The 26621-nt window shown below is 52.1% G+C and overlaps 1 protein-coding gene across 3 annotated transcripts in view; it reads right to left on the bottom strand.

Moving 5' to 3' along the window:
- Positions 1–21001, bottom strand: part of TBX15 (T-box transcription factor 15) — a 116457-nt gene extending 95456 nt beyond the window's left edge. The window contains exon 1 of one of the 3 annotated variants that reach the window (XM_072967908.1): positions 20882–21001. Coding sequence is in view for 1 of the 3 variants with exons in the window: in XM_006216138.4 (XP_006216200.1) it covers positions 7499–7703 (205 nt within the window). In the remaining 2 variants the exon portion in view is untranslated. The other 2 variants (XM_072967907.1, XM_006216138.4) reach the window with 2 other exon arrangements.
- Between the last annotated feature and the right edge of the window lie 5620 nt (positions 21002–26621).

Genomic DNA, 26621 nt, shown 5'->3' with positions numbered 1-26621 from the left:
CCAGGGACGGTTTCACGTAAGAGATGCGATCCCAGTCCCTTCCTCGGTGAAACGTCATCTGAAATGTTTTGGGGGTGGTGGGGGAGGGATTTGAGTTTTCAACGTGTGTGTAGGAGGTTGGAGGAGAACAGGATGTCGGGGTGAGGGGAAGCGAGGGGGAGGGGAAAGAAAGGGGGTCCAACTGCTTTCCGAGCCCCTGTCTGGGGCTTTGACATCGCATTCTGTGCTGTGGGACGGTAAAGGGAAGGCGAGGGGTGGGCGGCTGGGGGGGTGGTGTTGGGAGTCAGAATTTCGGTTTATCCCGTCGACAACTAGGCGCTAAAACTCTAAGGATCCCGGCTATGTATGCAATAACGACCTTCAGTGATCCTTTTCAAGGGAACTCTACTGTTACTGTAACACTGGTTTTTAAAAGAAGGCTGCATTAGTATATTACTTGTGTAATCCACAATTATGGGTTGGTGTTTTATTGTTGTTTTAGTCCTCTAAAGTGTGTGGCAATTTGGAAATAGCTCATTTGAGCCTCGGCAACTATATTGTAGAAAATACAAGAGGACAAACAGGGAGAAGATGTTGAATATATTCCCCGTATTTTTAAATTATTTTCCCCAAATCACATTTCTCTCATTATTTCTATTAATTATCATTATCATCATCATTATCATCATCATCATCCAGATTTCTCTTAATGGTTCTGTTAAACTCTCTGCATGGAAGGACATGAAATCACTCTTCAGAATACAAGGTGGCATTCTATCCATCCAAAATGAAGATGGCATTATTCACAAAAGTAAAAGCCAAATTTAGTTAGAAAAATTTCCACTCTCCCTGGTCTTTTAAATTACAGCTGCACAATCTCATTTTCTGGTGTTTTCTCATAGGCTTTAGTCAAAACCATCAATTAACTTAAGAGTTAAGTAAAAACGCCAATAACTAGAAGTCTCAAGTCTGGGATTCTCTTGAATTGTCAAAAGATACTTAGAGATGACAAAATTTCTGCCTCCCCTCAAATTTTAGGTGTTCCCAAATTGTTAAACTGCCCCCCTCCCAATAGCAGCTTCTTTTCTCTGAATTTTATCTATGTCCCATTCAGAACTTGGTGTTCACACATAAATTTGTGTATAAACATATACACTTGTGTATATACTAATACCCTGTATAATACTTATTTTGTATAAAGGTCAAAACTAGACATTAGCAGATAAAAGTACAGAGTAAGTAGCGATTTTAAGGCCTGTTTTCACTTCTGGTATCAAATGTTCATCATCAGTTTGTAGTCAGCAAAATGTCCTGCCCTGCCTCAAAGTGAAGCCATTAATGGCATGGAATAAATGTTGATTTGTCGTCACCAGTTGCTTTAATTCCCCACCTCTTCCCATTTCACCTCCGGTCCTCCCTACTGAGTCTCATTTTCCACCCTGACACTTAGAGCAAGGGCCTCACTTAAATTAACTAATGATTATCCTTGCCCAAAGAAGTGTAAACAGACCCTAATTTAAAAATTTGCTAATTGCTCTTCCCGTTGCAGACCCCTGAGTATCTCAGTCATGCACATATAAAATTCAAAGTGCACTAGAAACCAAAGGCAAAGCAAAAATAAACCACATGGATGGGAGAAAGGAGGGGGACAAATTCCACATTTTACCAGCTCCCTGCTTTTCTCTGTGGAAAAATATCCCAAAAGGTTAAAACTAGAAAACCACTTAAATATTCTTCCCTTGCTTGACTACTTTGTCTTTTGGGAGTAAGAAAGCAATTATCCAGCTACACCCCCAAGAATAACCACTGGATAGCTTTCTGCATTTCCAGAAAGGAAAGTGAAATGCCAGTCTGCTCTTTATCCCCGTGGAATTTGCACAGTTCAGCCTTGCCTTTTTTTTTTTAATCTACAGTCACCTACAGAACAAGCTTCCAGGTTTAAGAAGTAATCATTTTTCTCCTGGGTGTGAGAAATAAACTTTCAGTAGAGTCCATAATCAGAATCTCAAAAAAGTGCTCTCATCCTATTAATATTATATTTTTGGCAATAGAGACAATGTGACAGATCTAGAATATTTCACACTTTAATACTAGCATTGCCCTTGGAGAGGCTTGGATGAACAAAATGTTTAGGTCTGCTGAACCAAAGTGTATTTATACCTCCCTCCTTGTAGCTCAATATGAAGGATTAATGATGAGGGACTTGCTTCCATTACACTCTTGTCCACACAAAGGAAAGCATACAAATAAATGGGGGCACACAGACCACCAATACCCAATCATTTCCGTTTTGGCTCCCAGGTTCATGCCATTTTTTGCTCCCTCCTCACGTGCCGGTATATTCATTAAATATTTTAAACTGATTATCTTTAATAATTAAAAGATGCTCAGGATATCATTTGAAGTAATTGGAAGAGGGTGGGGGAAGAGTACACAGGAATCAGGCAGCCAGTATGTGTCAAAAGAATTTTAGTCTGAGCGCCACAGTAAGAAACTTAATTCCCACTTCCCCCTGCATGAGCGTCACCTCGTGAACTTTTCTTTCTGGGAGTTTTACCTATAAAATCAGGAAACCTAAAGTGGCTAGCTCTGAACCCAAATAAAGTGTTCAGTGAGAAAGAGCGTCGGGTGGGGCGTGCAAGATGCGAATTCAGAATCGCTGCGCCCCTAGGCTGTGAGCTGATCTGTCCAGGAAAGCCTTCGCCGCCCATTAGGTTTGTGTTCTTCCTACCAGTCTCTGAGGGGGCAGAAGTGGCCGAGGCGCAGGGCAAGGGACTGTCCTGCATGGCGTAACCAAGAAGCCAGAGGCCATCCACCCTCCTCCCGCCTCCACACGCTCGCCTGTTACCCCTTCGCCTTCCACTCGCTTCACATGGGTTTCTGAACCGCATCCCGGGGGACGGGGATGTGGGGCGAAAAGCGGGGTGTGGGGGGGCAGCCAAATGTGGAGGTCCAAACCACAGCCCACTCCACCTCCCTTCCATCACAGTCCAAACTCTGAGCATCAGGGTTTTCCCCGTTCCCAGTCCTCCCCACTGCCCTCGAGCAGTTTGCTCCATCTTTGGGATGGAATGGGTTCGAATTATTTCCTTTTTCTGAGTACCTTCTATCCTGCCACCACGCCAGGACCGGAGTTATACACAGAACTTCTCTGTAACCTTCCCCACTGCGCGGGGGACAAGGGGTGCGCTCTCCCAGTGCAGTCCATCCAGGGGCCGTCTAATTTTGCCACCGTCCGGGGGGTGGTGCGTGAAAAAGGCATTTGGCAGCCCTGCCCCAGCAAGCCACCATCCTCACTGGCCTACAGCGAATTCAGATCTTGCCTAACCGCTTCACTCCCTTTCAGAATAGTGACACAAGGTCACTTATCAAAGAGATAGCCACCGTGTAAGGCCATTTTGACCTGGCAGCAGGGAGTTTGGGCACGTTCAGTAGGCCCCACACTTTTCGCCAGGCGCAGGCCCGGCACCTAGAAGCCTGCACCGGTCCGGGACGCACACACCAGCGAGGAACCGGAGTTCTCGGCCCCGGATTCTACCCCAGGCAGACCCTTGGGCGTCTCGCCCAGCGCGCCACATACCCTTGTACTGCGGTCCAAGCCCCGACCTGCACCGTGGCTGGTGCTTGCCTCGCAGAAGCACATTCTCCTCACTGGCTTCAAACTCATCGCTTTTTTTCCATTACTTAAAAATCAGTGGAGTCACTTCCTTCGTTTTAACCCCCTGTTTCCCTATGGGGGCGGTGGTTGGGGGGGGTGATGTCAGGATTAAACTTTTGGAGTTTTATTCTGAGCAAACAAGCCATAAACTGGCAGATTAATTCGAGTGATTAGTTGATCTCGATAATTCGAAGGAAGAAAAGTGCCCTGGAGCACTGACTGAGAGGGTTTTCCTCGTCTCATTTCATTAAGGGTTGCGCAGACGGGTGCCTGGAGAATGCGAGAGCCTGACATGTGTGCACCTGTGTGCGGGGCGCAGATCTATTCTCGGGGCATCGGTGTGCCTGCTTTGTGTGCCCACCTGCGTGCGTCGCCACCTCCTTAGGCCTCCGGAGCGCCTGGGCTGCAAGGCTCAGGTCCGAGAGCTCCGGAGGGGGAAATCCCTTCGCAGAAGGTTTAGATTACTTTTCTCCGCAGGAGATCGGGCCTCAGCCGCACTGGCTGCGGATTTGGGCGGGAAAGGCCCAAACCCGACCTGGCGAAGGCGGGTGGAGCCGGGGCTGCGGTCCCAGCGCAGATGGCGCCGCCGCGTGCCTGAAATATACTTCCAATGCTGCAGCCAGAGCAGCTGTTCCCGGCGATCCTGGCTCAAAAGTTTCCTCCGTTGTTGCTGTGTGAGAGGCGGGGACGAGCCGACCCGAGAGCCAGGCTTTTCAGAGACGGGTTTTGAGATCCTCCCCAGCCTGTAGAGGCTGAGTCCCTGCGGCTTCTCCAAAAGACAAGGAGCGCTGGCCTGGGTGTAAAAATGAGGGTACTTCACAGGCCCTTCTTCAAGACCCAGAGGGCATCGGGGTTTTCAGGGACCACCTGGGTCGGTGGGAAATTTTGAAATACATACTGTGTGTCTTCTGACGTGTGAGGGCCTACAGCGCGCAGGCCCAGCCGGTCCCCCCGCTGCTGCAGGTTGGCGCCCCAGGCTGCGGGCGCTCAGCGCCCACTAAAGCCAGCTCTGTCCGGACGCCGAAAGAAAAACGGGCTGTGAAAAAGCAAAAGGCCACGTCTTTGAATAAAAGTGAAACATTAAAATCTGTCCTTTGGGTTGTCCCAGGATCCTGGGATTTTGAGGGAGGCCTGAAAATGATAGTACCGGTCTGAGAGAGGGGATGGTGAAGATTAATAAATGCAGCCGCTCTAAGGCGAGTGCCGTGTGTGTGTGTGTGTGTGTGTGTGTGTGTGTGTGTGTGTGTGTGTGTTTAATCCTTCCGCAGCCCCGTAAAAATATTTTTTTTTGTTATGGGTTTTTTTTCCTCCAGTTCTTAAATTCTTATCGGCCTAGGGCGGGGGGGCCAGCAGCAGTCCAGCCCCTTCTTCTCCCATCGGGAGAAGAAAATTTAAAGATAACTGTGAGGCTCAGCAGGGCAGAGACACGGCCCTGGGCACAATGGAGTCGCCTGCACCCCCTTTCCCATCTCTACTACCATACACACAACTTTGAATGTCGCCCTGCCTTTGTGTTTGCTAGGGCTGTATTAGAGACGGAAAGAAAGGCCTACAGGGAACCTCAAGCCCTAGCGTGCCTTCCACTACCCTTCCGGCTCACAGCCCGAGGCTCTGCCTCCTCCACTCCCCACACACGGCGGAGTCTCCACACCCGCGCGCTCTGCGGTCTTTTTCTGAAAGATCTTTTTTCACCCTACATCCGGTTCATCCAGTTCGTAAGAAAGTCGTGGCTACTGCGGGGACTCCAACTGGGAGATCCCGTCGGCCTAAGACGGGGCGGGCCCAGCGGCAAGCAGCCCCGCTCCGCAGAAGGCCTGCGAGTGCTCTCGGCTTCCAGCTTCTTCCTCCTCCCAGACCTTTGCCCCACAAACATATTTCGTTTTCTCTAATCCAAACGCCCATCTTTTTTCTTAAAAAAAAAAGTGTTAAAGGCATTGGGAACTGTTCAACTGAACCCTCTGTTATACAAAGTTCTATGTTAGGTCCTCACCTCCTACACCTTCCCGCGGGAGCGAGCAAACAGCATTCTAGACACCCGGTCCTCGTGTTCAAGTCCCTGGACTTGTCTCTCCTTGTCGCAAAACCTCATTTTTCAAATCTCCTAATTTTTGACTGAGAAGGACGGCGGAAATAAATAAAAACCTGCCAGCTGAGTTTCTGATTATGATTCCGCCTGTCGGTCCTTCTGAACACGCGTCCCTAGACAGGCTCACTATGACCTGTCGACCCCTCGATAGAGAAGGTATCTGGGGACAGGACAGGGCGTCTGCAATGCGCAGTTAAAAAATTTTTTTTGCCTTTTCCAGCGTCGGAAAAATAAACTAACCTCCCCAATCGTGAGTTGTCATAAGGCCTGAAAGAACTTCACTAAACTGTGGAAAGCCCAAACGAGATTTTAACAGGAAATAAGTGCGGTGAGGAAACAGTCTGGCCAGAGATGGGAAACACACATTAGCCACACGCTCCTTTCTGGATTGCCCACACAGGGGTCCGCGTGGACAGGCACCCGCATCCAAATACAGGGAAAGGCTTGAGCGGACGAAATAAATCTCCTTTTAATTTTCTTTTCACCGACTAATAAAAATAATTCCCCAGCACTAAACCCAAATACCGTAACCGGCCGCAAGAACACGGAGAATTCATAAAACTCTGTCTCTGCAGGTCACCCGCTAATCGCGTTATTATTAGCCTCAGGAGCATGGAAATTGAACTGTCACTGCCGAAAGAGAAAATGTAAGCGACAGCTGTCTCTCCTTGGGTCGGCCAGATTTCCAGCCCCCAAGCTCCTGAGCCTGCGGCCGCCCCCAACCCTTTGCGGGCCACCGCCCCCTCTGGCTTGCGGGCGCGCGGACTCGAATCTACTCCCCAGCCCCAGCTGGTCAGCAGAAGCCCCTCCAGAATAGTTTTAGAAGTGCTAGCTGGAAAGTTTCTGACGCGCTAAGCCAAGCGGAGTGTGTGTGTGTGTGTGTGTGTGTGTGTGTGTGTGTAGCGTGTGTAGTGCGCGAGCGGGCAAATTTCTTCCGACAACAGCTGTTCCCCTGGGCTGTTTTGCACAGTTGAAATCTTGGCACTTAATACAAAACATTAAGTTGTTTCCCCCCTGGTCCGAGAGTTCTGTTAAAATACTGACATCGACATCCGCCCGGTGTTTCATGCATTGTGTGCGTAAAATGCGCAGAGATCCAAGACGCACGTTCCTGCACCTCTCCCCCAAATACGCAGAGATGTGGGCCCTAAAGAGTGGCCCAGGAAGCAGGGTAACGGGGGCCAACATCCATTTCTCTTTCCACAAACGTCAACGAAGTATAAATATAATTATGCTCCCTCGTCACCGGGAGTAGGAGAAGCGCAACAATCTTGAGTCCCAGAAAAGTTCGTGGAGTAAGGGACAGGACCGAGATTGAAGGCTAAATGTGACAAATAGGGCAATTCCCCCAGGGGTGTCGGACCGAGAACTCCGAGCCAGTCCTCGGGGCTCTCAGAAGCCTCTCTCCCAGCTCCTCTCCGCTCCCGCCGCGTCGCCTTAGATCCGCGCCGCTCGTAACCCCAGGGGCCTGCAGCCCCCTCAGTGGCACCGTAAACACTGAGCTCTGCTCCCAGAAAGAGGAGGGGATGCGAGCACGTAGGCCTCCTTGCTTAAGGTTGGCGACGAAAATGCAAGGCTCGGGCCAATTCCCCCAAATTGGTTCCGGCGAATGTGCGGAAGGCTCAAGGCATTTGCGCGAAGAAAAAGAAACCCTGGTTGGAGCAAGACGGCGTCACGGCTGGGGCCTCCCTCCTCGCCACTCTCCCTGCCGGCGCCGGCTAGCCGCCCGGCGAACCTCTCCGCCCGTCTCGCGCGGTCTGGCCCTACGCACTCACCCGGGTGAGGCTCCAGGCCGTGTGCGGCCGCGTCCTCCGTGTCTCCGAGTGGGCCCGCGGGGCTCAGCGCCTCCATGGACAGGTCCAGCCCCTTCTCCTCCCAGTCTCGCAGTTTCCGCTTTTTATTTGAGCCGATCAGGGCTTCAACGGAGAAGGCATGTGCTCGCGAGCTCAGGGCGACTGCAGATCTTCTCCTTTCACTCATCTTAGCCGCCCGCACCCCGGCCTCCGCTCGCCCCCGCGACAGAGGGAGCAGCCCGAGCCCTCACGCTCCGAGAGCCCGCCGGGCAGGGCCCGGGAGAGGCGGCGGCTAGGAGGCCGAGACTGAGGCGTTGGCTCCGCGGGTCCTCGGCACCCTCCCCCTGCGCCCTCCCCCGCCCTCTGCTCGGACCGACGCCCCTAGCTGTCCCAACCGCTAGGAACGAGCGCCCCGAGCGCCACCCGCTCGCTGCATGAGCGCCCGAGTCCTGCTTCCCACCCACCGGGGCAGGCGCTCACAGGCTGTGCAGACTGGACTTCATCTTTTTTTAATTCTCTCTCTCTCCTCCCTCTCCCTTTCTCTCCTCCCTCTCTCCCTCTTCCTCTCTAGGTCTTCCCGTCCTTCCTCTGATCCAAACTTCTGGGAAACTTTTTTTCTAAATTCCTCCCTTCCCGAGGAGCTGGGGGCAGGCCGTGCGCTCCGGTCCGAGGGGCGAGGGAGAGGGAGGGGGGAGGAAGAGAAAGACTGAGGGGGGAAAAAAAGCCAGCCCCCGACCAATGGCGAAGAGGGAACAGGAGAAACCCTAAGAGCGCGGGCCAATGAGAGGAGGGGAGAGACTGAGTCTCGGGCCAAGGCTCCTAGCCGGTCGTCCCCGGGATGCTCCTGGGCCGACTTTAACCCCTGGCTTCCCGGTCCTCCACGGTTCCTTGAGGGGGATGGGGAAGAGAGTGGAAAGTCGAGGTCGGATCTGTGCCGTTACAAACTCCTGCAAGTCCCAAATCCATACCGTTTCCTCCCAAATCTCCTGGATCTCACGGACGCTGCAAGCTCAGAGTCATTTTAACTACGGGTCTGGAATTTGGGGACTCTTGACAGAATGTCAACCCGTCCCAATATGCCAGGAAGCGACTCTGATAATTTCGCCCTTGCCCCCGGATGCTTTTAGATCTGTTGGTGCCGCCTGGATTTCAATACATAGGTTACTATTTTCCTACTTAAAGATTTCTACGCAACCCTGGTTAAGGCAAAACGAAAGAAACAAACAAAAAAGCCTCGTTACTATCCAGGGTTTTGTGATTGAAAATATAAAATATCGCTTTCTCCTTCTAGCTCTGCCTGGTAGAGAAGGAGACGTAGGTGACCTCAAAGCGAGAGGCCATCGGTGGGGCACCAGGCTTACCGCGCGCTCCGCAGGCGGATCCCGACTGGGCCCGCACGCAGCAAATGCTCTCTTTTGCTCTCCTTCCGTTCGGCGTGGATGCTAAGCCGAGCTTCGCCTGCTTGGGGCGCTTGCTCTGGAGAACCCACGGAGACGGGCAGGGCGAGGGCAGCCAGGAACTTTGACAGCGGAAAAGGAGCTTTTTCAAAATTCCCTTCAAATCCGATCACCTCGGGAGCCTGGCTCTCCCCGCCCCGCTGATCCTTCCTCCACCCTTAAAAAAATCTTTCAGGACAGTGCAGTCGTCAGGGATTCCTAAGGAACTTAAACCCAACACTTCTGGCCATTCCGATTCCCCCACACGCCCTTCCAGGTTACGCTCCTGGTCTCGGCCCGCTGGAGACCCCGAGCGCAGCCCAGCGCATAGCAAGTTCAGAGGGGCCAAGAAGTTGATCCTGCCAAGCTGGAAAAAGGTCTCGAATTTCGCGGACGACGGCAGAGCCACAGCTCAATCTTCCCAACGCCCTGGTCGAGATGCCTCTATCCCCGTGAGAAGAGGCGGAAAAGAGCCAGCTCTCGGGTGCGAACGACAGACTGAGAGGCCCCAGCAGACAAGTCTCCCCAACACTCAGGCTCTGAGCAGTGTCTGAACCCGAAGGCCTAGGGCAGAGGGGCTCCACGGTGTGTCATAGGCCTCCTAAGAATGCGCGCCCATCGTTCCTTCCACCTTGGGGCAAGAAGCGAGGGCCTGCTGGACCTCTGAAATGCCACATTCCCCTCCCAACTGCGAGGGGCTGGGGAAGTCTAGCCCTTGTTATTATAGTTGGATGTGCTCCGGTGCTGGAGGCAACGATCGAGTGTCCTGAGTGTACCTTGTGTCTTTTGGGAGGAGAGCAAAAATGGCCATTTTGGGAGCCTCCTCAAATCGGGCTCCAGCCTGGACCAGAGGATGCTATCGGTGCAGAAAATGCAGAAAGAATAACGGAAAAGACACCAGATGAGTATGATTCAGAGAGGCTTGGCCTCCCCGGCATTCCAGGAACGTGAATCTCAGGCTTAGGAGACCCAGGAGCAGCACTCCAAGAACCCTGGGATCTAGAAGTCAGGCACTGAGCCCTTCAGAGTCTCCTACCACGATGCCAGGCAAAAGCCAGGGTGGCAAGGCTCAGGGTCTCCCCACATCAGTCACCACTCAACATTGCTTTTAGGCACCCTTGCTGAAAGTGACTATGCACGCATTCACCACAACTGCGCTTCAGCAAAGGAGGTGGAGACAAGGCAGGTCAGGAGTGCGCAGTTACCGTCTGTGCAGTTCAGACCTCTCTTTCAGCTCCCATTTCTGACGTCACCGCCTGTGGCCAGAGCGTGCCAGGGCCAGGCCGGATGGGGTCGCGATGGGGCCGCCCTCTATTCCTTTTCAGCATTTGCCTCCTCCCCACCGCCCCATCTCCCTCTGGTAGCCTCATGCCTTCCTTTCTCTCACAGACCTGATTCGATTTGAGAAGTAGATGCGCTGTAGGCCACACATCCTCCCTGAGGTCATGAAAGTTTCTCAGGAAGAGGACATTTTGGTTACCCAAAACCTAGATGCAGGTCTAGGAGGCTTGTATGATATGTGTCCATAGACGTGTCCAAGAGACAGACATAGAAAAATGAGCAATGGTTTCGACATCTGCATCTGCATCCCACCCCAAAGCTCATGCTTTGCACAGAGTTCTCAGAGGGGCTCCTCCACCCTGTCCTTCAGGCTGCACAGATGCCTCCAATTCCACCTTACAGACACACATAATCTACAATTGTAAATTAGGCCATTAAAACCAATCGGATGGTCATAAACCAGGCTGGTTTGGAACAGCCATGAAAATAGGATTTTTCCTCTAGGTAAATGGGAGGGGCAGGGACATTTTCTTTCTGTGACTATAGGAGTCAATCTCAGGTTTTTCCCAGGGGCATGCACTCGGTGTCTGTGACCCTGTGCTGATGGGGAAGAAAGTCTGGAGAGAGATTAAACAAGATGAGTTAATGTCCATGACTAAGGCGTATAATTTTATGCAATTGAGGAGAAGAGGAAAAAGAGGGTTAGGGGGATTAAATGTAGTTATCTGGGAGTGTGGTATGCATTTTCAGTCATCTCACTACAACAAGGGGCTTTCAAAGTTTCCTCTCATTACCTCAGTTTCTCTCTCCTTTAGCCTTTAGGAATGAGAGTGGGGTCCCCAGTGTATGAGGCTAATTCCTGAAGCAACCCCCAGGTTTTCCCACAATAGGCTCCAACCTTGGGCCCACAGGTGGTGAGTCTAGTTCAGGTCTATTTCAGGCCTTGATTGACAAGGACCAAGCTGGAAGCCCTACCTCACTCCCTATAGGGCTCCCAAAAGGATGAGAAGGTTGTTAAGCACCTGCAAGTTCAGAGGGATAGGGGAGAGGGAAGAGGAACTCACTGACTACCTCACTTGTGGGAAGCAGATGTCCAGGCCAGCCTTGACAAGAAGAAAGCCAAGAGAAGGGCAGCATAGTGACTGTGTCTAGATATTTTGATTTTTCAAAAGAAAAGTGGAGTTCTGCAGGATAGCAGCAAGAGCCCCTACATCCTCCATCCACATACCTGTCTTTTTCTTCTGTTTCTCCATACCAAACACCCCTAAATACTACCACTACTGATACCTTAGTACCTAGGTGCTCCCCCAGATGCTGTGATTCTGCAGTTCTGAGTGAGTCACTGAAAACCAAGTTAAAAAATAGGTGGCCAGCAGGACATGTTAGGCTGCCCTTAAACACGTAGGCAGGACACCCTGTAGAGGTGAGAAAATTACAATGAATTCGGCCTGTCTAGGCAGGTATGAAACATTATGAGGCGACGATGGGGTGCGAGGAAACCATCAGGACTCCAAGGCAGGTGGAGCCTAGCGACCTGGTCCCACTCAAGTCTAAACTGTGAGACCATAGGCAAATCAATTAACAACCCGTGCCTCAATTTCCCTGTCGGCAGAGTGAAGGGGTCCTCAATACTTTACAACTAAGCAAAGCAGGCAAATGAATCGGTGGGAGACTGGACAGACCTAAGGTTTTATTATTGCTGTGACAGAATTTTCCTGGAATGTGAGGCCACCGTACCCACTTTTCACTTCTTTTCCCAAATTGGCGCCCAGTTACGGGGTGGCATAACTGGCCTGGAGCCTTCGCGTGGGCCTGGGTTGGGAACTGGTTTCTGGACAGGTCTGCCCTGTGCCAGCCCCGCGAGACAGCGCAGGCCCACTCGGGTCGCCCGCATCTCCAGTGGCTCGGCTCGGCTTGGTCTGGGTCTTTGACTACTCGGCCACCCCCTCCCGCTTTTTAAAAATAAAAGTCCGTGGGGCGAAAGGGTCTTTAATGATGTTTTTTTGTTTTCGCGAAATAAAATCTTTTGTTTTGATTTCAAACCAGCAGCGTGCCCACCTCTCGGCCCTTCCAGATGTTTGCAATAAAATCGCAGGTTTTGCCTTTGGGACTGGAAATAAAATTTAACGGCCTTCACCCTGTAATTATTCTCTTAGCTCGCCCTTCATAAATTTATCTGCGTTCTATCGGCGTTGGGGTAGGGGGCGAGCGTAAGGGGAGAAAGCCCCGATTTTATATTTGTGACTATAAAAATGCGCCACCCGGTTTCCTCGCCTTCGGCGGCCGCGGTGTAGCCGGGAGAGCCCGGCCCGGCGGGCGGCAACATTGCGCTATTGTTCGCAGACTTGGGTCTGCGCAGGAGCTGGGCCCGGCCACAAAGGGGGCCTTGTGCCGCCGGCCGGAGCAGCCGCGCCCAGGAGGCGAGGAAGTCCTGTTCCCCAGGCCCGGCTCCTCTCTCCCCTGGGCGTCCCGCGCGAGCCGAGGCCGGCGCTTCGCCTTCAGGGTGCGGGCGCCAGCTCCTGCCCGGCCAGACTTCGCAAGAAGCGAAACCTCCAGCCTGCGCTGAGCCCCCTGAGCGCGAGGGAGGAGCCAGCCTCTGGCTACCAGGGCGCTATGGCCAGGCGGGCGAGGGGTCTTCCTGGCAGGCCTTCCGGCCCCTTTCCTTCGCCTTGCTGAGATGGGCCTGGAAGGTACCATTCCGCACCCTCAAGAGCCCAGGGTTACTTGGCTACCCTACGCCACCCCAACCAAAGCGGATTTTGAGGCCGCCAGCGAAACTCCGTGCACCCCGAAATAAATGGGGTACATCAGTAACTCCTATATACTTTTATACGAAGCTTGCAAGTACAAGGTCCATGTATTACATAATTTGCGTGACTACACAAAGCCACGGTTATCCCTATCTGACAACATATACATGCATGCACACAGTGTACAGCTACACGCGTGTAACCACATGCCTTTCTAGAATCAGACATGCGTGTAGGAACAACACATGCGTCACACCCAGGCATGGAGGGAAACATCCTAGCCACACACTCAGCTGGCCCCAGAGGCTGCAGAAAGCCACAAGCCTTTGGCCCTTTGGCAGTTCTCCCCCCAGCAGTTCCCCCCTCCAACGCTCCCTCAGGCTTGCCCTGGCCTCCTGAAGCTTAACCCATGTGGCTGCGTCCCCCTCCTCCACCTCTTCTCTTCCTTCTGCACAGAATACAGGTCAAGGTCAAGGTCGCTCAGGTGAAAAAAGAAGGGAAACATGAGGAGTACCCAGTCTTGAAGCCCCACCCCTTGAGAGGGCCACACATTGCCTGGATAAGATCGGACCACTCTCCGAAGCCCAGGAGCCCCAGCAGGGACTGGGAAACTGGGCACAGAGAAAAGGTGGAGCCAAGCAGGAGCAACAGGGTTTTGTCTTGTTTTTAACTGAGTGCAGCCCCTTCCACCTTCCAGCCAGCAAACTTTGGGCCAGAAAGCCAGACCCAGGTAGCCAGAGACTTCCTAGTTCTTTCTGACCTGCAGACTCCCAGGTCTTCCAGGTCCGCCCCCTAAATGTGACTCCATCTCCCTCTTCCTGCTGGGTTTGCAGGTGCTTCGCTAAACAGAATTAAGAGTTCTCTTTGGCTTTTCCACTGAGAGGAAGGATTATCTAAAGCTTGTGGGGGTGCAGAGGGGAGAAACGCCAGGCACCACAGTCTAATACTGTCAACAGAGACCTAGGGACCTAAAGAGGTGACCCGGGGTTCTTGGCGGCGGGGGAGGGGGGATGTTGCTGAGGCTGGCAGCAGTGAGGCAGGGGAGACAGCACTAGAGAACCGAAATGGGGCCGTCCAGGAGGAACAATAGCTAAAGGCAAATAATTTGAAGTATTAGGGCCTTGATGTGATGGCTTTTTTTTTGCCAGAAGTGTTTGGAATTCACGTTTCACTAATAAAAATTGGCCACCCAGAAGCAAAATGTCCCAGAACTATTCGATGGAACTACGAGAGCCAGCTGGGCCCTGAGCGAGCCATCACCCACAAACTCCAACAAGTAGGTTTTTCAGCCTCCTTACGGATCAATCTCTCCCTCTCCACAAGTGGAGAATGAATTGTCCATCATATGGGGGAATAGAAAACAGCTCTGACCGTGAAGCTATTAGGAGGGGCTGGGGAATTAGATCCTCAAGTGTGTGGAGGTCAGGGTAGCTGGGGGGGCCGGGCATATGCTTTGCTTTGACCTCAGACTGGAAAAGGAAGGAGGAGCTGGTGAAAGGCGTGAGCTGGGTCTTGGGAGGCTTTCCCTTAGTTTTGTTCCATAATTTATAGGCCACCTCTTTGACCCTCCTTCAGCAAAACCAGTCAGAGGGTAGAAAAGAATCCTGGAATTCTTGGGCGATTCTCGCCCCTGGTGATACCAAAAACCAGCAGGAGTAGGGAGACTACCAGTTGTAGGGAGCCCTGTTGTCTGGACAAATGAGCCCTCAAAATTGTTTCTAATATATTTTTAAAAACTATTTCATATACATATATGCCATATTACTTATATGGTATCTATTTTATACTTCGTATTATATACCATGTAATATAAAACCATATATAACATATACATAATATAAAACCAGTTGTATATATTGTTTTAAAACTAAACAAATTATATTCTTCTTAAAAAAAAACTCAGTCTTTCAGAACAAAGACACACGATGGGTGTCTGCAGAGAACTGGACATTGCCAGACTTCCAGGGCCTGAGGCTGGGGAAGAGGTGGAGGTGGAGGGCAGTCCCACTGCTGGTCACATTCAAACAGATGCAAGAGGCATTGCACTCGCACACAGCCACTTACTCCAGGGGTGAGGAAAGTTGCCTATCCCCAGTTAGGAAAAACACTCACTTAACATCACATACTTTCAAGGACCTCATAGGACAGTCAACAAATTCAGGTAAATGAAAGCATTCATTCCCAAGACAGAACAATGCATGAAGGCTCATTCTCCTAATTCTCAAAGGTGTCTGCAGCCCCAGGGGCATAGGAGGTTAGTGGTCTCTGAAGGGCAAGGGCCAGGGGCAGGAGTGTGGGCTGGAACTGCACCATGGACACTTGCCCCCAGTATAGCTCTCCTTGGCTGCCTCCACTGGTAATGAGAACTTTTGACCCAGCTCAAAATCCAGCAGAAGGCAGTATCATACAGAGGCCCTTGCTTCCAGGAAAAGCAGAGAGGAACGATAAGGAATGTTTATCTCCACAGCCTTTCTCTCTTGTGTCTCATTCTGTATCTCCTCTCTTTCTGGTCTGCACCACTTATGAAGAACTGATATCTATTGAGCCTTTTCCTCTGTACTAGGCCCTGCATTAAGTGCATTACAAGCACTAACGCATTCTACCCATTTCCAATTCTATGAACCAAGAATAGTGTTACCAGCTCCATTTTACAGATGAGAAAACTGAGGTATGGAGGGGTTATGTAACGTGGCAGGGGTCTCACAGCTTTGAGTGCAGGTAATCTCATTCTAGAGCTAGAATCTTAATCCCTGGGCCCCAAGCCTCTCTAGATGCAAATGCACATGCATGCAAATTGCACACCTAGGTTCCCTCCACCTGCAAGTGACTTAGGAGTCAGGAGATGGATTCAAGAAAGAGACCTTGATGGAACTGTCTTCTGCCGGTCAAAAAAAAATTAAAAACTATACCCTCATTTAAAATACAATTAGGAGGCCTTCCTAGCTACAGCATTAGCATCCTTTCAAGCAAGGGGATAAAAGGGTTTTTCTGCAAGGTGAGGGGTGCCTGGGTGCTGAGCAGAACAGATATCATGACACGAGCCACACTGGTTGCTTCCGAGAAGGGAATCTGAAGACTGTCGCCCCTAGCGAGGCTCCGTCAACTAAAATCAGGCCGCCAAGCTCCGGTTAGCTCCAGGGACTCTGAGGTACTTGCCTCAAGTTGGCCTCTGCTGGCAAACTTGCCAGCCCAGGGCCAGCTCTCGCGGCGCCTCCCAAATTGGTCTGGGCTGCTTCGCTTCAGAAGCCTTGATTTTTGTGACTCCAATTCTTTATTGGTTCAACCCCCAAAGCACCTATTTCTTAAAGGCTTCCTGCCTGTGCCCCGGTCCTCCACCCAAGTAATCTCTATGCTGTGATCCTCCACACACGTCTGGGCTGGTAACTGAGCAGTTAGGAGGCAACCTTGGAGCCCCCAACTCAGTTCAAAGCACCTGTCTCTGTCCTTCGCCAGTGGAACCTGTCCACACCACCATGGACCAAGGCCAGTACCATGTAGACCATCTCCGCCCTCAGCCTGGGAGCCTCTTGGAGATGGGGTGTGTTAATCTGGCTGGGAGCCATCTCCAGAACTTCATGGTCACTAGAGAAATGCTGCTTCCTGTGGTGGCCCCTCAAATGTTTTCAAACTGAGTTTCCCTCTGCCCCTTTCCCATATACACATTCACTGGACTCAACTTCAAGGTCATCGAGGTCCTCTGTATGTTGTAATCATTTCTACAATTCAGACCCAGATAAAATGCAAATAAGGAGCAGGTCTTGTGGCTTGAGTACTGATTAGTATTATTCCTCACAATAATTAAGGACTCGGAAATCAGATTTGTGGCCGAGTGCAAAGCAGGACTCCGGAGTTCTGAAGGAAAAACCATGGCTTGGGACAGAAAGCATTTGGCTTAATTTGGTGAGAAAGGGGAGTAAAGCAGAGGTCCCGGTGCCCAAGGAGGGCTACCCGGGAAGCTGGCCTGGGCAGGAGACAAAGACTCCCCAACAAAGTCCCCACCTCTCAATGGGCTCACCTTGGCAGTCCCTCATGACCTTGGGGCTCTGAGGCAGCATGCATTGAGTTGGGTAATGTTTTTTGGCGCCTGGTGGCTTCAGCCTCCTCCCCTTGCCCAAGATGCAGGTCTGGGTCTTCCGTCCCACCCCCAGCGAAGGCTGGCCAAGGCTGGCCAGGAGAACTGGGGCTGCTGGTGTGCAGGGAGCTATGGAGGAGAACAGTCCCTAGGATGGCCCCAGCTGGCCACTTCCTGAGGGATCCAAAAACTGGGGAGTGGGTGAAACGCAAGAAGACCTTCCCTCCTCCTTTCCCCCTTTTCCCGATTTCAGTTTCTCCGTGGAATGTTGGCAGCCTCTCTTCTTGGGCTATTTTTTCTCTCCCCCTGATGGCAAATCCAGTCTTGCTGGCGAACTTGCTCCAAGCAAACACCGCTTTTAAAACTCCTGTCCAGGCAATGGAGTGTTATGCGGGTTTCCTTGGTCTGGGTGTTACCCAAGGCTTGAGCTCCCCCTTGCTCCTCAACCTCCCTCCTGCCCACACTGGTATCCTTTGCCCATATCCCACCCACCAGGGAGTTTCCCTCGGTGCCACAGAAGCATTTTTCCACCCAACCAGTTGGCCTGGCTGCTCTCCTTCCTGCCTGGGAAAACTAGCCATCTTTCCATCTATTTTTCCTGAATTTTTACATTATAACTGGAAGCCAAGCTCACATGTGGGGAAAACTGTGGGAGAAAGGTGAGCGAGAGTGTTGGTCCAGCAAGTGAAAGGAAAGGTATGTGCAGGAAGGACACATCAAGTCCCTGATCTGGGACCCAGGAGGCCCATGAGCCCTCCTGATGGTCAGCTTCTGTTTTGCTTGCAGATTCCCAGGCCAGCCCCCTGTAGGCTGTATCTGGGTGTAGCAGTGGGGGTAGGCAGGCTGGCTGGTGGCCTCCTCAGAGCCTGAGAAACATGGATTGGGGCTTTTAAGACTGTGAGAGGCTGGAAGAAGTAAAAGCCAGAGAAACATGAGAGGGAAAAGAAGGATGGAAGGGAAAGACAAAACTTAAGGAAGAGTTATACGTATGTATATGCATGACTGAAACATTATGCTGCACACCAGAAACTGACACAACATTGTAAACTGACTATACTTTAATAAAAAAATTAATGTAGGAGGAAAGAGATAAAGAAAAGAAAGGAAAAAGAAAACAAAGGGAAAGATAAATAAAAGGAGAAACTAGGACTGCTTCAACTCCTGAAAACCCAGTCCAACAGTGGTCTGGGCATAAAGTCAGGGTCTGGCACCCTGACTCATCTTCCCAAGGTAGGATATGGGGAGAGTCAGACAGTTAGGGAGGGAGCCTGGAAAATGGGTCTTTCCAACAAGCACACCATGCACAGCAGAGCCCTGGAGGCCTAGGTCTTGAACCCTCAGGTAAGGATTCTCAGCACAAAGCAGACTCCCGCAGAGAACTCAGTTGCCAGCCTGCAGATTGAAGCACACGGATGGGTGAACACACCTTCCTCCCCCACCTCCTCCTCAAGCACTGAATACAGAATCCCCGGATAGCAGGGGGCGGAAAGAGAAGAGATTCGAGTTAGAGTGGACAGAGCTCAACTCTGGGGAGAAAGGGCTGAGGGGCTGAGGACCCTAGGGAATTAGCGACTCCAAGCTGAGACCACAGTGGTGAGAGTTTGGCCAGGCCTGCCTAGGCAGAGGAGGGGGGGCGCTCCAGCTGGGTGTGAGGGTGGGAGGAGTTGGTGGGAAGCCTGCGACGTTTGACTGACGCTTTCGGTAGTTTAATATTTTCCCAAATCTTAATCCAATTTGAAGTTATTAGGCAAGATGCCGGGAAAGGTTGCATGTCGGTTTTATTTCAGTAAATCCTCATGGCGGAAAAGACCAATGGGGACAGGTTGATATTGGTTCTCCACCCACTGAATCTGCAGCTGTCCCCACTCCTTTCCCGGCGGGGAAGAGGGTGAAGGGCACCGACTTCCCCTCTAGAAGGCCGGAGGCACTCTTTTTCTCTGAGCTTCTCCCCTTCCCTCCAATTCAATTCACCGACGCGGAGCCTCAGTCTTAGCTTTTCCGACTGCACCCCCACCTCTCCACACCTTCTCTCCCAGCATCTCTAGGTCAAAGACAAATAAAGCCCAGCTTCCTGCCTGGGGTGAATCACACGGACCGGTCCACCGCGGGAGGGAAAGAAGAAATTCCCGCGGAGAGGAATGCGCCGCAAACCCGGGCTAACAGATGTGCCTGGCGCCTCGGGCCCAGCCCTTGCCCGGCCCAGAAAGCCTCTCCTCAGCCCTGCGCCCGCGGAATTATATTATTTTCTCCCCGGTCCAATCATCTTTTTACAGAAAAAAAAATTTAAAGAAATATAAATTGCTGCCTTGCAAGATCAAAGCGCCGCTTTCTGGTGCATCTGGCCGAGCGGGGAGTTGGGGGAGGGAGCGGGTGAGTGTGGCGCAGTCACAGTTACCCAACTTCAAAGTGTTCTCAACAGTGAATTTTGACCAGTGCATTTTAAATTCTCTTCCCCTTCAACATCGCGGGGTGCGTAGCGGGGAAGCGCGTAGCTGCGCTGGTTCTGGGCGCGCGGAGACACCAACTCCAAGCCTGAGACAGACTAAGAGCCCTGAGGCTCCGACGGAGGCACTGACTCCAGAACCAAGCATGGGGGCGTGGTGAGCAGGAGGGCTAGGTGGCTTATCATCCACAGGACGTCGGGTCATTAAATATCCGAATAAACGGTGGAGATGCCACTAAACCGCCTTGTCTTTGGTAGCTACCGGAGGTTCCTTGTCAGCCTCCTCTGTGTTCAGGCTGCAGATCGCCTCCGCTCTGCCGTAGGGACTGGAGTGAACTAGGTTAGGATTCGGATCATACGGGGTACCCGGGTCAATCCCACAGGCTTTCCAGGCTACAAGTAGCGAGCATCCTGACTGCGGATTTGCTTCTATGTGACAGGCCAACTGGGCAACTGTGCAGGCCTGGTCGATTAGGTTGGAACTCCCTCGGGCCCCCAGACAATTTCCCTTAAGCGGAGCGCGGAGCTGACACCCTCCCTGCGGAGAACTAGAAGTGTGGCCCCGATGCCGGCGCCGGAAGATGAGAGAGGTGCGCCCCTACCCACCCCTGGCCCCGGGTTCTCAGGGTTTGGGAGTTTTGCGGCGGAAGAAGCTGAATCCGGGATGGGTTGAATCCTGAGGAGGGACCAGCCGCCTCTCTGCTTTCGCTGCAAGGTTATTGTAGAGCCAGGCGGCAGGGGGCTTTCTCTCTCGCGTCTGCGAAACTACCTCCCCAGCAAGACGCTCATGGGGACCGCCACGTACCCATTGGGATCTCTGCGCCCTTTGGGGAGGACCCTGGGGGCAAGCCGGAAGACTCGACTTCTCCCAATCCAAGGAAGTCTTTCCTTTCCTGGGAAAACCAAGGGTGCAATATGACCTCGACTGGACTTGACTTGCCCCTGCATGGCCATTTCTGATGTTTCAAATTTCAGATTTTCCTGCCAGAGCAGGAAGAGTTAAAACAGCCAAGAGTGTGCCTGCTCTCTCCTGCACTGGGTCCGTGTCTCCCCAGCCGCCCGCGGGACTGTATCTTGGAAAAGAGAACTGTCACCCACTCCCCGGGTGGGGGGGGGGGAACATGATGTTATTCTCATTTCTAGATAAGAAAACCAAGGTCCCTATAACTTCGTTGACTTGTCCTAGGTTCCTGAGTGGCAAAGTTAGGACCCTTTACCCAGGTTACCTAGAAATTCTTGTTCTTCCCACTTCCTTGGGAGTGATTCCACCGCCTCGCACCCCCTTCTCAGGCCGGTCACTCGAAGTTGGTCATCGCCCCGGCAGCTTGAGCAGCCGGGCACGGGCCTGTGCGCAGTGCCCTGACCGCGCGCCGGGCATCTCACCTCAGCCAGGCAGGTGCCGAGGTGGCGGCGCGGCGGCCGTGGGTCGTCCGGCCGGCCGAAGGGCACGAGTAAGCTGGCCTCCTCTTTCTGCTGCCCGGTGGCTGCGGGGGCAGAGGAGAGAGGGGGGACAGGGCTGGGAAAACCGCCGTCAGCGGGTCCCGGCCCCGCCTCTCCTATACAACGTCCAGGAAACCTTGGAACTTTCCATTGTCTGAGGCGCTTCACTAAACAGATTGTCCCTGTAATTATGGGGCCACACAAAAGAGCGGAGAACTGACGGATTAAGGAGAAGAGCTGGCCTGGGCAGGCCCTGGAGGAGCACAGTGCCCCAGAGTCTGCCTCCTGGGATGTGTGACTAGAGTGGTCCACCATCAGGGCACCGGGAGGAGGGAAGACCACAGCACTTCAGGGCTGCCCCCACGCTGCAGTCAGGAAGCAGAGCACCTGGCATTGAGGCCCCGGGAAAAAGGGGCATCCAGACCTGGTGTCTTGGGTTCTGGATGAGCAAGGGGCCAGTCAGGCAGCGACGGGCTTCTGAGAGAGCCAGAGTGCCTAATGTTTGGAAGATGCAGTGCTCCACAGCCGAGCCCCAGCGCCAGGGTTCCTGGATATTTAATTTGTAACAACGTCTACCCTGGAGGGTGGCAGGTGGTGAGGCTTCCCGTTCCTTTCCTGCGGAGAAGTTACACTCGTCGCCCCCAGATACTTGCTTTCCTGTCTCTGCAAATATTGAGAGTCCCACTCTTCTTGGACTATTTTGCAGCGTGCACTACCCTTCACTCCATCCCGTCTTTGGAGGTGGAGTCCTAAGAGGCCCAGGGACTCTCTGAACACAAATCTTCTACCTACTCATCAAATTGGATAAAAAACCGTCAGCCTTCTCTCAGGAAACAGCCGCATGTGGGCGCGGACCCGACTCACTGGGCCAACGCGCCTTGAGCTACCCTTGCCTAAGTCTCTTGATTACCAAGTCCACATTCCCCATTTGTAAACTGGGGCGATTGGGCAGCTTAAAAGAGCTTTATGGCTCCCGAGACCCGTGAATTGTGCTGCCCATTCCAAGCACATTCCTTATGTGTGAACATCTATGTGTCAGTCCCGCCACCTGAGCCCCTGAACACCAGTGCTCCAACCCACACTGTCTTCTGTCCCTCTGGCTACCTTTCCTGCTTGCCAGGTTGGTTTCTGCTGGGTGATTAACGACCCCAGATAGTGTAAGGAATTTGGCTTCTCAAGCTCAGCATTTTCAATTCCTTAATTTGTCCCTAGGTGACCATTAGCAATCGCGCGGCTGTAGATCACATCGCGGGGTGGGTCAGGTAGAGTGAGCAGCTGATTCAACACTGTTGAGTTGGGGTTTGGTTTCATTTTTTAAAGGCAGTTCAGAAAGCAGCCCCTGGAGAACTTCAAGAAGGCGGCAGGCGGCAGGCTGCGGAGGTCCCTGACTAGCCTTTGGGTTGTCACCACTCTCATTCTTTATAAACTGTAAAGCGCTAGCAAATAACAAACTCCCCTAGGCCTTAGTCTCTGACGTGGGCGGGGCAGACAGGTGAGGAAACGGAAGATCACAAGTGTCCTGCTCTAAATCCAAAGTCTCACTGGGAGAACTGTGCTCTGGGTCAACCTGTTCCTGGAACCTAGTCACCATGGAACTGCTCCAGATTCAACCTCAGTTTGACCCTTTTCTGGCTGTTCAGGCTAGAAACAAGTTAGACTCCCCTCCATTTCTACAGAGCTCCTCTCCCTCTACCCCACAGAGTCCTGGTCACTGTTCATCTCATTTGAACAGGGGATATTGTCCCTCCTGAGGGGCTGGGAGTGGGGTCTGAATCATTCCAGCTTGTCCCAAAGAGCTGCTAGTTTCTGTGGCAGTTTTGGCTCTAGCAGAGCTTTGAAAATACTCCTTTCTTCTAACAACATTGTAAATCATTTTCAATTTTAAAAATAAATAAAATAAAATAAAATAAAATAAAATAAAATTAAATTAAAATAAAATAAAATACTCCTTTCCTGCCCCTGCCCCCTGGAGAAGCAGGCAGCTGCCTTGGAGGCAAAGCCTTTAGAGAGTGCTCCTTTCCAGAACCTCCCAGACTCCCAAATGTTAGGGGGAGGATGCGGGGAGAGGTGAGAGATGGGGAAGGGGAAGGAGAAAGGGAAGCATCTTTGTCCTTGTTTTCTTGGGTCTTTCTGGCTGGAGCAGGCTGTTTCTATTCAGAGGGGGTAGAAATTAGCCCTTTTCTTCCTCGGTGGTGACTAGGGCACTGGTTGGCTGCTCCTTCCAGCCTGCTATCCCTCCGGAAGGGTCTGGTGAGGTGGGAAGTAGAGGGCATTCGCACCCTCTTGGTGGTAGCAGGCTGGCTGGGGCACAGAAGAGCATCCTCCAACTCCCTACTGGATGGCTACAGTTTGACCCACTGGGCTCTCTTCTCTGAGGCACAAGGTCTGTAATATCTGAAGTCACGCAGTCACTACTGTGATTAAATACAGTTTTTAAATTGTTTTTTAAACTGTTCAATGTTTTTGTAAATAAACCTAGAACGTTAGGCTAGTGTTAACCAGATTGGGAACAGTGACTTTTTTCTATCCTTCCTGGAAATGGCAATCCTCTCCCAAATGAAGACCCCAAGCTTTTCCAAGAATTTTGGCCATTCTGTGAAAATGCTGACGGAGGCTGGGTGGGTTAACAGGGCCTGTGAAACTCAAGGAGTACACCATCTAGAGAGGGTATAAAGGAATGTGGGGCTGTGCACGATGAAATCCACTGAAGAACTTTTATAGAAACATGAGTATGATCTGTGAGGGAAGTAAGGACGTGACCAAAGTAATGCATTTGCTTTTACTGGCTGACTGACAGGCTTTGGTGGGGGGTCGGATAAGTTTACCAACTGGTCGCAGAGACCTGCACCTCTGGCAAGGACATGGGGGAGGGGTCCGCTCAGAAGAATTGGAAGGGGAAAAGAGGCAGATACAACAAAAAATTATCCTATTTTCTGGGCACACAATTCTTTGTCACATACACATATACAAGCTTAGTTTAAGAAAACCTTAAGTTGAAAAGAATAAATATACACGAGTTCATTCATTCACTCAACAACAACAAAAAATCACTAAATGTCTATTGTATGCAGGGCATTTTACTATGCTCTGCTTTGTAAAAATGCATGTGTCTGAGTACAAATTTATCCAGCATTTGGCTTCATAGGAAGGTTTGTGAGATTTTCAGCTCTGAACAATCAGAGTGATGGCACTCAGACTCCAGGAAACATACATTTTGGGTCAATGTCAGAGGTGGTAATGAGTTTGCTGGCGCCCTTAGAGTTCACACTTTTCCTTCAGTGCAGTTGTGGAAGTGGGGGAGACACAGCTTTGAGCTCCAACTTCCAGTTCAACTACCTTTGGGGGAAATGCTGAGAAGCACAGTATGTTAAATCCTTTTAAAATAATGCTTTCCATTCCTAAAGCCCTTTCCCCTTCCATGAGTGGCCTAAAGATTTTGGGAATCACAAACCCTGCAACCAAATAAATTCTTTTCACTGAATATGTCAGAAAGGAGAAACTGGTTTTGGTCAGTTTCCATAGGTGCACACTTCAACAGCATGCTCACACACCCAGACACATGTACACACAAATACCCACATTACTATACAAATTCATTTATAGAGTGTAATCATTATCTATAGAAAGAAGCAGAATGGGAGAGAGGTGTCTTCAGTTTCCCCTACTTCCCGAATTCAGAAACTCTACAAGTAGGCTCAAAATATCACTGTTAGCTTTTTAACAGCCATTTTCATAAGCCCTTATCACCCTCTCTGTTTGATCGGGTGTGTGACCAGCCCAGCAAACACTATCCTGGACATGTAGCAGCAAATGAGCCAGTGACCTGTGGCTTGGCGGCACAATTGGTTGAAATCAGATTTACACTCCCTGGTATCAGTGCGCAGACCCTCCAAGACCTGCTGATGAATGAGGCTCAGCAGCCTTGGCGTAGGTAATTGCATGTACAAGCATATTTCTGGGCTATGACTGAATTCTAGGATCCAAACCAAGTAGAGAGATACCAATTTAAGGATTCTGTCTAGAATGCCTTTTTCGGTCCAATTGGAGGTAAGCGTGACAAAGGGGTGGAAAGGAAGGTAAAAGGACTCCAAAATAGAAAAGCTGGCCACAGGCTGCAGTGGAAAATAATGCTGCTGGAGGGTTTGGGCGCAAAGGTGGGGGTGGGCATTGAACCCCACCAGAACGCATCCAGATGCGGTTGCGTTCAAGCACCCACCGCACCAAATGAGGAGACCGGCACGATACTCCCAACGCGAAGGCAGTGAAGACAGGGTATCGTGAGCCTGAGCCCTTCCTTTTACGGATTCAGAGGACAGTGTAAACCGCACACGACCTCCCTAAATGTCCATGCGTCTTAGCTTTGTCTAGCGAAGTAGACAACGGAGAAAAACATCCAGCTCTATCAAGCTGAAAACATTTTCACTTTTACCCTAAACAAGTGAAGTAAACGGCTTTTCCTTTTCTGAACATCGCTCTTACGTTGCCATCTAGATTTTGGAAACGTAGCCTCGGACTTAAACGCGCAAACTCGTTTCCGCCGCACCTGTACAGGTGAGACACGCTCACACCCCTGCGACGTCGGATCGCGAACCCCCTAGGAACAGCCCTGGCCACGAGCTTCCCTCCCCGCACCGGCTCAGCAGCAGAGACGCGTCCTGGTGGGACAGGCAGCGAGGCTGCCTGCGGGCCCGAGCCGCCCACCCGCGGCCGAGCTCCGCGGGAAGGAAGAGTCCAGCCGCCCGCCGCTCCGGCGCAGGAAGCGGGCGAGGCCGAACACTCCCTACGCGGCTCTGCGCCTTCCCCGCGTCGCGGAGGAGAGTAGCGGCGGCTTAGACTCTCGCGCGTCTGCGATATTCAGACGCGGACCACGCTGCGGTGCTGCCCTTTGTTCCAGGCGGGAAGCCGCCGCACGGAGCTCGGGTGGGGCTGCAAAACTGAGAAGAAAAAAGGGGGAGGAGGAGCGGCGGGGCCGAGCTCCTGGCAGGGGCCCTCTAGGAAATCAGCGCTGCGTCCCGTCGCGCCTCTCGATCCCGCGGGCTACCTGTACCTGACACTTCCCGGGATTTCACACGCCCAGGGACACCAAGGAGCCTTGGATCAGGGGCGCCCCGGCGCGCGGTGGCCCCTCGCGAAGTTCCTGAGCATCCCCACCCGACCCCGCCGTTCACCCCCACCCTACGTGAACGGGCCGCCGGGGCGTGTACGGCAGCCCGCGAGGGGGCAAAGAGGCCCCCCACCCCCCGCCTTATTTCTAGGGGCTAGAGCTGCAGAAGGGCTGCAGCGCTCCATCCATCCTAACCCGGGTGCTGCCCTCTTCTCCGTCTTCTGGAGGGAAAAAAATGCCCTTTGGAGCTTTAACATTTTTTCCTCCCAGATTTTTAAAAGCGACTGCTTCTCCTTTTACAACAACGGCCTTCCCCGCGGGGCACAGCTTCCGGAGAAATGGGCCCACACCGTGAATTGCGTGGAGCCGGGCCCCGGGGCTCCGATCGGCCAGTTGGCGCCGCGCGGCCTGGCCTGGGGTCTAGGCCCGAGGAGGCCGCCGGCACCGGCTGGTGGTGAAAGCCGAGGCCAAGCGCTCGAGGAACCCATTTGCTCCGAGTTCCCGACCTGACATTTTTCTCCCTCAGGAACCTTCCGCTCCTCCTGCCCGAGAAGTGTACCCCCTTCCTCTGCATGGTGG

The sequence above is a fragment of the Vicugna pacos genome, chromosome 9, assembly GCF_048564905.1.
Source record: "Vicugna pacos chromosome 9, VicPac4, whole genome shotgun sequence".
In the NCBI taxonomy this organism is placed as follows: Eukaryota; Metazoa; Chordata; class Mammalia; order Artiodactyla; family Camelidae; genus Vicugna; species Vicugna pacos.
Note: the sequence above shows the minus strand (reverse complement) of the source record. Positions and strands in the feature narration are given on the sequence as shown.